This window comes from Gracilinanus agilis, chromosome 1, assembly GCF_016433145.1.
Source record: "Gracilinanus agilis isolate LMUSP501 chromosome 1, AgileGrace, whole genome shotgun sequence".
NCBI lineage: Eukaryota > Metazoa > Chordata > Mammalia > Didelphimorphia > Didelphidae > Gracilinanus > Gracilinanus agilis.
In genome coordinates this window covers 122,341,031-122,351,926 of record NC_058130.1, presented here as the reverse complement: position 1 = coordinate 122,351,926, position 10,896 = coordinate 122,341,031, and the positions used below count along the sequence as shown (strand labels likewise).

General features: G+C 34.8%; 1 protein-coding gene across 1 annotated transcript in view; it reads right to left on the bottom strand.

The window, feature by feature from the left end:
• Positions 1-1,571: 1,571 nt before the first annotated feature.
• The window catches only part of PTPRD (protein tyrosine phosphatase receptor type D), a 610,060-nt gene continuing 600,735 nt past the window's right edge, over positions 1,572-10,896 (bottom strand). Inside the window, exons 37-38 of the mRNA XM_044656609.1 lie at positions 7,689-7,824; positions 1,572-2,287 (exon numbers count right to left, since the gene is read on the bottom strand). Of these exons, the coding sequence (XP_044512544.1) occupies positions 2,219-2,287; positions 7,689-7,824 (205 nt within the window). The 3' untranslated portion in view covers positions 1,572-2,218. The remainder of the gene's footprint in view (positions 2,288-7,688; positions 7,825-10,896) is intronic.

The following is a 10,896-nucleotide window of genomic DNA, read 5'->3' as shown; positions in this document are numbered from 1 at the left end:
CCAAACCTCTTTAAGAGTTCTTCGGAAAATTTTTTAAAGAGTTGCTCAAAATGGTACAGGACAAGGCAGAAACCAATACTGTCCTCCATGGCTTCCTACACATTTTCTAGGAAATATCTGATGATGTTTGGCGGGCTTTTTCTCCTACTTGAAAAATCCAAATGCAGTGTTGATGATGCTCTAAAGGTTGCCAATGATGTGTTTCTCCTTAAAACAAATATATCTAGTGCAGTACTACATGTTCCCGATAGCAATACTGGCATTTACATGATTCCGTTCTGAGAGCAGATTTGGAAGGGTCTATTTGATGGGAATTAGTAGTCTTGCATGATGTAGGGAATTATGGAAGGAAATAGGGCCCTGACTATCCAAGTGCTTTGGGCTGGTATATTCACTCATTAACATCCCCCTACTCAGTTGAAATCTAGGAATGCATTATTACTCGAAGTGTTTTTGTACATGTGCTAAAAAGATAATGCTTTAATTGGAAGATTAACAGATACGAATAACTAATGTAAATACAAACAAAAAGTGAAAAAGAAATGCTATTAAAATAGGCATCAATTATAAGGCACTCTAAATGCAAAATTAAAATAAAAACCAGCATTTTCTAGGAATGCTGTATGCCACACAATGTTTCTGACTGAACAGAGCAACATGAGTTTGGCTTTGCCCCTGTTACATATCATAAATGCAAATTTCGTAGCACATACTATAGACAATATACGATTGAATACACTTTTTTTTTAAACAACTTGATAGTTGATATATTACAACATTCTCCCCTCCTAAAGGGATATGCACTGACCTTTCCCACATGCACACCTCTTATTTAATATTTAATAATATGATTTTTATTGCACTAGAGGGTTACAAATATTGAACTTCATTGGAAGCCTCACTAACAAAATGTTACTTGGATATGATTATGAATCTGGGGCCTGGGGTTGGGATTTAGGGGTGAGGTTTGACGACCACTGATGTGCATTCCTCATTTCCCTTAAAACCAAAGTTTTCTGAAAATCAGAAATGTAAAAATGTAAAAAAATAATTGAACGTGGTGTTCTGGAAACCTTACCCACCACTTTAAAGAAATCAAATCATGGAAGAACTAAGAGATCACTATTTCTGTATTCATGAGAGGATATACTATATATATATACACACATATACATCCACATGAGGAATGGATATATATGTATCTATATATCTATATATGTTAGCAGCAGCTTTATACTTTGCGCCTCCCTGTTGATTCCAAAAGAACAAAGAAAAAACAAACAAAAAAAGAAAGGCAAAACCCAGACCCCTCACTTGGATTATCCAATTAAAATGGGTACTTCCTTGTACAATGAAACTGAACAGAAATATAAAAGTAATATCTGACAAGACTGTGGTACTGTAGATAAATATAGGACTGCACAAAAATGTGCAAATTTTCAAATTATTTAACATTTCTACAGCAAGATATTACAGAGAACAGTTCTACTGCTTAAAAAAAATCTAGGATTTTGAAATCAAAAATGAAGTTATGCAAACTTTTGTCTTTTAATTCACTTCACTGAATAATAACCTTTTGTTAAAAAAAAAAAGAGGAAAGAAGTTTACATAGTTAAAAATGAAGCACAGGTCAGCAGTATCTTTACAATACTAAAAAACTAAATCAAGGACTTTCTTTTAAACATTCCCCCCTCCCCTTTCCCCTTAAGTGTTATTATGAGCAGTATGGTGGGAAGGGGTGATGTTGAAGCAAAGGGTCCATTGGTGTGTTTGTGGTTGTGGTAGATGTTGCTGTAGTTTTAAGAAGCCAGGAAGTGGCCTGCTTATAAACATCTTGCCCTGAATTGCAGGACTCTTCCAGATTTCACCTTTCAAGCAATCCTGGACAAGATGATGGTTCTTTGCAATAATTTCCTCTTCCCTTTAATTTCAACCAAAGTTGAATCCTTGAGGTATCTGTAAATGAAATCCTTCAGATGCCTCACCAGTCAGGATTCTCTTTATTATTTTTTAGGTTAGATTATTAAACTGTGAATTCTTGGTCCACATGGAATCGTTTTTTGTTTATGTTTTTTCCTTTGTTTTGTTTTTAGTATTCCCATTGATTGGTCTTTAGCTAGAAGTTACAAAGTCCTTCTCCAGCACGGTGTATGGCTCAGAAGAGGCTCTCCAGATCTTATAGGGCCTGCAGTAAAGATCCAGGTAGGGGCAGGGGGTTTTACGTTGCATAGTGATCAAAGCTGCCCAGGTATTCTAGTGCGGCACGGTAGCAGAATTGATACTGATCCTGAAAGAGAAAAAGATGAGAATGAAGTTGTCAAGAAGGTGTAACTTTGACAAAAATGAACCTTTTTAATAGAGGAGAAAAAAAACATTCAGAATGGGTCCTCACAAAATCAAAACAATCAATCAATTCAGTTATTGTAAACAATAAACCAAGTAAGTAAAGGCAGCTTTTGTTGACTGAATGGAGCAGTCCTTTCAAGGTAAGCCCTTAGTGACCAAATGATCTTGGACAAGTGACTTTTCCACATTAAATCTCAGTTTTTCTATCTGTGAAATAGGGATAATCACAATAACAGTACACATTTACAGAGAACTTTGAGAAGCAAGGTGTCATAGCAGAAAGAAGGAAAGCCTAGGGGCTAAGACAGATCAAGATTCAAGTCCCGCCACTGATTCTTACTGGCTAGGTGGATGCAGGCAAGTTACTTAACCTTTTTTAGTGCTCCCCACCACCCCAAACAACTCTAAAGTAAAGATAAGTTGTTGATAGGCATAGGTAGAAGAGGTTTCCATAATATGAGTTCCTCCACACTTAGAAATATCAGGGTGCAGACAAACATCATTGACCATCGGCATCTTTATTATTGCAATTTACACTGTTCCATAAAAACAAGGGAAACATTTTAAATAGATTTTCCATTCAAAAGAATGAAGTTCTCTCCAAGCTAAGTAAAGTATAAGGAAAAGCCTTCAATCCTAGCAGAAGAAATCAAAATCATGTGGGAAGAGGGTGAAACACACAGTATCCTGTCTGCTATGGAAGTGGTCCCCAAGATGTTTTTCCATGAGCCCTAGCACAAATTGGTATACATTCTAATATTTTTTCTATTCAATTACAAAAGTTATTTTAACTATGTGTGCAATAGACTATAGAATGTTAAATATAAAACAATAGCAGGATAGTGATTTCTCAGAACATCATTTCTATTTGAACTCCACTGAAAAAGAGGATGAGATAATGAGAATGAAATAAAAATTATAATGGAGCTTTCATGTTTGCAAAATGCTTTATCTATGTTAATTCATTTTATGAGATAATGAGAAGAGAGATGAGGATCTTGTATGAAAATGAGTAGAAAGGAATGCCAAATGTTAACCAGGAGAATAGAAGACTGGATTTGGAATTAGAGCATCCGAACTGAAATGCTGCCTCTGTCTCTTATTATCTGTACCATGACCTTGGGTGAACTGTAACTTCTCTGGCCTCCATTTGGATTGACTGGCTTATAGTTGGTCTTTCAATACACATCAAGTGCCTACTCTGCACCAAACATTATGCTAAATATTGGAGACACAAATTAAGACAAGGAAATTAAAACTTCTACCATCAAGGAGCTCACAATCTAACGGAGGAGTCAATTAGCAAGCAAGTATGTTACAAACTATTCCTGGGAAAAATAGGAAATAATTAAACAAGAGAAGGCACTAGAATTAAGAGGGATTGGCAAAGTCTTCTTGAAGGAAGCCAGAGAAAGCATTAAGTGGAGGTGAGGAAGACAGCATTTTAGGCATGAAAGATATAGAGAGAAAATGTTCAGAACTGAGATAGAATATCTTGCTGGAAGAATAGCAAGGAGGCCAATGTCATTGGGCTGAAAAGGATGTGGCAGGGAGAAAGATGTCATAAGACTGAAAAGGTGAGTAGGTAGGGAGGCTTTGAAGATTTTTGAACACCAAACAGAAGATCCTGGAGACAACTAGAAGCTACTGAAGATTATTGAGTGGAGGAAATGGGGTGAGTAATAATGATTCCAGTGCTTTAGAAAAATCACTTTGGTGGTTGAATAAAGGATGGACTGGAGTGGGGAGAGACAGCAGGGTAGTGCAATAATTGAGGTATGAGGTGATGAGGGCCTGCACCAGAGAAGTGGAAGTGTTAAAGGAGAGAGGGCAGTGTATTGGAGAGATGCTGGAAAAGTGAAATTGAAAGGTCTTGGCAACAGATTAAATAAGGAGTTGGGATGAGAGAGTGAAGACAGTTCCTTCCAGCTGCCCATCTATGATTCAATGATTCTAGTTCTACTTGGTTCTATACAAGGCAGAAGTAGGGCAATGTGTCGGTACAAGATGTAGAAAAACAGATTTAGAATAAAAAAAAATAAATAGAGTATTCAAAATTGGAATGAATTGTTTTAGGAGGCAATGGTTTTCCCATCACTCTGGAGGTCTGATGTCCAGTTATCAAGAGAAAATGTAGAAGGGAACCCTGTTCAAGTATGCATTGGAGTGCCCAGTGTCAAACACTGGGAAAAGGTCTGGATATGGAATCAGAGATCTGGGTTTAAATACTAGTTTTGTTATTTACTACCTGTGTGATCTTGGGCAAATCCTTTAATCTTTTTAGGCCTCAGTTCCTCAGCTATACAATACTAGATTCTCCCTTTTAGCTCTAAATCTATGGTCCTATTACTTCTGAGATTCTACATAATCTCAAGTTCAGGGGGAAAAAAAAACAGATTCATTTGTCTTCTGTTACTTCAAACAGACTTTAAATTACAAAAATAAATGTCTTAATGCGAAAGTGGTACCACGATGCCTATAAGCAAAATTTCCAGATTTTGATACACAATTCTTTTGATGCACAGAAATAAATGAAAGAGGCTGTTGAAAACCAATGAGCATGGGTTAGCAGGCCATGGGAATCATTTGTACTCAGGCCTGGACCTTCCATGCCCTCATGGAAAGGCATTTTATTTTATTCAATCTAGATCACCATGAAAGGGCTTTAGGCGATCGGCTGCCCCTGACACAAACAATCTGCTTCATTTCACATAATGCAACTTGATTGCTAGAGGTCTGTACCATAAAGAACTGAATGAAAAGAACACAAAGCATGAAATAATTTCAATTTTGATGAGGAAGAAACGTGTTATCTCAGGGAGGGCCAATGTAATACAAGAGAAAGGGGATAAAGAATGGAAGACAAAGTCTCCTGCTGTAAGCATGTCTTAAAAAAAAAAAAACAAATAAATAAATGAAATAATAGTAAAAGCAAGATTTTCCCAATAAACTTAAACATTTCCAGGCACCAATGGGGCTGAAAGTGAATATCTTTAATTTGTTTAAATGCTCAATTTTTTGTATAGTAAAAACAGTCATGTAAAATAAATGGAGTTCACTTTTCAATTTCGTCACAGTGAGTTAGTTACTTGGGTAAGTAGACTTTTGAGCATTCTAATTTCTTTTTTCTTCCTTATATTCCTTAAGGTGTTTTAATAATTTTTCATTTCCCAAACTAAAGTCTGGTACTACACTGTCTCCTGTACAAGGAATTATCTAGTAGATATTCTCCAGGCAATTCTAATGAGACATTTTCCTCTAAACAGTTTCCTTCCAAGTATTATTCTTCACATCATCTTTTGAGATAGTAGGGCCAATAGGTCAGCCTGACTAAAACATCATTTAATGCCATTGTATTAGTCATCAAATAGTCTTCTTATATACTAGAAGCCTGGAAAATGAGGGGAAATAGAAAATTCAGGGGTTTATCTAATACAAAAAATGACCATAATGGGATTAAAATAGGAAATGGAGAAAATATATCTCCTTCACAGGGTTGATGCTTAAATGAGACAATGTTACCAAAATGCTTTGCAAACTCTGAAATGCTATTGTCGACCACCCACTCAAATGAGACACAAGAATAACCTGAAGTATCCATTAGGAGCTTTGAGTTTTTATTCTGTTGAAGGGAAAGGACAAGTCCGAGTCCAACACATCCTTGTTACACATAGTTGTGGCAAGACAAAGAAGGTATAGCTTTAACAATGGTAAAGTTTGCTTAGTGACAAAACGGAGTTTGTCCAGCATCAAAGAATCTATTCTTGGGGTTTGTCCAGTATGAAGAGAGGACAGTCAGTTTGTTTGGTGATTGAAAGTCTATTCATAAGAGTCATATGGGCTGGGATGTGGCTACTGCAGGTGTTTTTCCTTACTCAGAACTGACATGGTTGGTCTGAGATGACCCATGATTCTGATCTATGGTTTTGACAGTAACAGATTGATAGCAACAGAATTCATCCTGAGTGTACACACATAAGGACTGTTGTTATGCCAAGCTCACAGGTCACCTTGATTGGGTGAGATCAGCAGCTGGTTTTGGACCTGGAGCTTGAGGAACATGATAACTAAGGAAAATGAGAGGTATTAATAAGTAAAGGGTTAATTTGGGAGTAAAATGTCAGTTTTTTTATTATTACTACGATCATCATCTTCTTCTTCATCTAAACCTCACTTTTTTCTCCATGTGGTTCTAAGAGAAATGGTCTTTTGATAATTTGATATCTTGAAAATTTTTGATAAGATACTGCTATTTTAATTATTTTTCTACAGAATACTAGAGAGATAGCCAAAATAATATATTGTTTTGTTTTAAGGTGAGTTAAAGTGCTAAGATATGGAAAGCTCTGTAGACTTACTTAAAGTTTAGTTGGTACCACAATAGAAGGAAACAGATGAAGAGGGATGATATATACACCTCATCCAGTGTCTAAATGAGGATGATCACTTCTTCTCAATCTTTATAGTTTGAAAGTTTCTTATTCCATGTAGCTTAGAGATTGATTGTCTGGTACGACCAAATCTATTAAAAATCTTGTTCTTTATGATTGTGAGAAATAGTTCTGTCTCTGATAATGACCTAGTTTCAGTACAGTTTAGTGATAGATCTCTCCTGGATATTTTCAGGTCTAGATTTGTAATATGGGGATCACTCATCTCTCAGTGCATAAGAGATAGTGAACTTCTTATGTATAATTTTAGCTACTGGATAATATCTTGCTAGGTACTTGACAAGTGCTACATTTTTATTTCTGCCTTCTGTGGTATGTCATACAGTTTCTACAGTTTCCTTGCATAGTATTTTTTCCTCAAGATAACCCTTCTATAATTGCTGGTGGCAATGATCTGGTCATAAATTGTCATGATCAAATACTTCTGTTTCACAAACAAATCCACGTGACTCATTCATTGCTTTGAAGCTTTTCTGTTAGTATATTACTGACTCCCTTCATGAAGACAGAAACCAAGAGATGGAGGACGGGAGGAGGTTTTTTTTTTATTCCTTTCTCAGATCTTAGTCATTTCTAAGGATCTATTTAAAAGTAAGCCACTTTTTAGTTACATTATTTCTTATCTTAGTCCTTTTAACTTTTTCAACAAAGTTGAGATTTAAAAAATCATGTTATTTTTTAAAAGTATAACAAATGTGTGAGATATACCATAAAGAATAAAAAATGACATGGGCCCACTAGAGCACTACTAGTTTGGTATCTGTTGCAAGTCCCTTATGGATATCATTGGATTTCTAAAAGTGAAGACCAAAGCTGGTGTCTCTGGAGATTTTGACTCCAAATTCTATACTCCTTGCCCTTGAGACCCAAATGCAGATTCTCTTTACTCACCTCTGTCTGTACCATGGCTGGCCGTTGTGTCCTTAGCATTTTGACAGTCTGGAAGATATCTACAACACCTTCATATCTCATTCTTTCCAATACAATGCTCAGTGTTATAAAGACACCTGTTCTTCCAACACCCGCACTGCAATGAAATAGAGCACAAAGTTAATCAATGGGAAATCCTTAGATTTTTTATCACAAATCACAACAATTTCCTCAAACAAGAGAGGGAAATCTTCACACAAAGGCCTGAAAAGTAGAAAAACTTTGCATAAAATTCAATAGGGATTGTTCTTGGGCAAATGCAAAGTGATACCACATATAACAATAAACACCTTGTGATTTCATTAGCATAGATGATAACTATCTGATGATATGATAAGATAGAAACTCCTCATAAAAATTTTTTTTTCCAGAAACGGCCTTTATATGGGATAACTATAGTTAAATACCCTCTGAGAGACACATTGGGTCATTCTGAAATGACTCAGCAATTTTTAAAAACTGCAACATAATTGGATGTCAGATAGTACCCATGAAACATAGGCTTCAATATGTCATTCTTATTGGCCATTATCTATGGACCCTGAAATTACAGCATCATTGATTATTTAGCATTTTAGAACTAGAATTCTTAGTAGTTCAAGTTCCTTAAATAAGGAAAGAAGGATGATTACTGCAATTAGGAATACCTTTGCTAGGACTTAATCTCTTGGAAGAATCTACTTCTATATGAGGAAGGAAGTACACAAAGCATATTCACATATACTTACATCCATCATACCTACATTTGAAAAAAATAGCCAAAGACAAAGAATGAACAAAATTCACTGCTGATTTGGAGGAGGATGGAAATGAAACCTATATATTTCATAGAAGTTATAATTCCAAAATTCTCTTTGTTATGTTTGTGACAATTTCTGAGTGTTTTGTACTTTATCTACTCCTCCTTTTTTCCTTATTACTTTAAGACAAACTCTTAAATTTTTCCAGCAACAAGAGAAGGAAATTAATTCATAGCTGTACTCTTAAGAAGCAAGGAAGCATCTGGAGGCTTAGGTAATGAGGAAAACAGTGAATAATATGAAAAATCTCTACACTTTCAGATACTAATTAAGCAGCATGTGTAACGCTTGGGTACAGTCTGTAGAAAACGGATGGATTCATTTACTTTGGGTTGTAGCTGATGAGCATATACAAATAGTGTGGCATCTCTTTGTGTAAGATCTTTCTAAAGAGTCAAAACAGAAATGTTAAGTGAAGCTTCTAATTCTTCTGGCATTTTTTTCAAAAGGAGACTGCTCTGCTGACCGGTAGATGGGGCTTTTCTGTTAAGAAAGACTAATTGATCATTTCAATAATGATCCAGATGGGGTGCAAGAGTGGGACTACAACTTAGCACCCCTCACTTTAGTTTTGGCTGCACAGATAAAATTGCAATATTTCAAGCTTTCCTCCTAAGCAACTGAGTGACCTAGTTAATTTGCTGGTGATTTGTCGGTTAAATTTAGGCACAAATAGTAAAAACTTAGTGATATTTTCTTGGAATAGCAAGTTTTGTGAAGGCTGGAATTATTTTGGAATTTTTCTATGTATTCCTAGTCCTTCACACAATTCTCCACCCATTCATTAATCAGTATTTAATGGGTGTTAGTTGTGAATTGAAGTCCAGTGATTAGGGGATGGCTAAACAAATTGTGATATATGAATGTAATGGAATATTGAGAGCATTGCAAGAAACACGAACTTCAGAAAAGTATACAAGAACTTATATGAACTGATGTACAATGAAGTGAGAAGAAAACAACATGTACAATGTATAACATTACAGGACAGGACAACAAAGAAAATGCGGATTGGAAAGTTATCTAATTAGAATGGTCAAGCTTGGCCCTAGAGAAGAGTCAAGAAGTCCTTCCTTCACAGAGATTGGGTTCACAGATGCAGAATATTCTACTATCTCTGCCGTCAATTCTACTGTCATCCATGGTTAATGTGTTTCTTAAGTTTTGTAGAATTGCCTTTTTCTCTTTTAAAAATCTTTATTGCAAGAGAAAATATGCTGGGTACAAAAGAAAGAAAGGGTGAATATACTCAGATATAAATGTTTCATAAAAAAATAAAAGATATCAATAATAAAAAATGCATTTCAAAAACAAATGCTTAATGAATTGGATGGTTCCTAGAGCTATAAAGGTTGTACCTCTAAGATACAGCTTACGAGCTTCTAAGAGGAGCAGAATTATTGTTCTTTATCTCTAAAAAATTCCATGTTTCAGTGGAATAGCATAAGTAATTACTAAAGTTCCCAAGAAGCTGAAGTGGAATATTAGTATGAAGATATTGAACATCTTTAAGATTCAAGTATTAGCCAAATCAGAAGTTTTCATGGTAATAGTACAAATCCTTAAACTTGGGTGGTATCAAAGACAGATCAAAGAGAGGAGGTTCAAAATTACAACAGAAAGTTGAGGCAATTATTAATAAATAAAAGTTTTTTAACTGAACTGATCAGGTTTTTATCTACTTTGAAGAAATTCACTATAAAATTACCTAGTCTTTCTTATCTCTGTTTTTATGAACAAAAGATTTCTGAGTAATTGGAAAAGGAAGCAAAATGCTCCAATATAGAGGGATTTGATTTTAAATTATATTACATAATTCTTCTAAGAACTTTATAAAACAGTATTAATATATTAAGCGTTGATTGAATCTGAGGAAACAGTTAAAGATTAAAAATAAAGATTCCAAATTAATGGAAACTTAAGGTATAATATAAATTGAATGAAATCAGATATTCTTTTGATGCAGTGTTTTAATGTACAAATCTTAAAAAAAGGTATCATAAATACCATTTCTAAAGAGTTTCCTTCCCTTTTTCTTTTTAAAAATTTTCTTTATTTTATTCTAGTAACAAAATTACACATGCATTTTCCATGGTTACATGATTTACATTGTCTCCCTCCACTCTTCACTCCCCACCCCCAGAGTTGACAAGCAATTCTACTAGGTTATACATGTTATCACTCAAAACTTATTTACGCATTATTCTCTTCCCTTTTTCTATTTATCTAGATAACTCAAATTAGGAAATACTATGGAAAGTATTAGAAATAATTAACTTGGAGAGACTCCATTTTTCTGATATAGTGACAGTTTTCAATTTGACAGTCAATGTAACTGGTGTACTATATATATATATATATATATATGT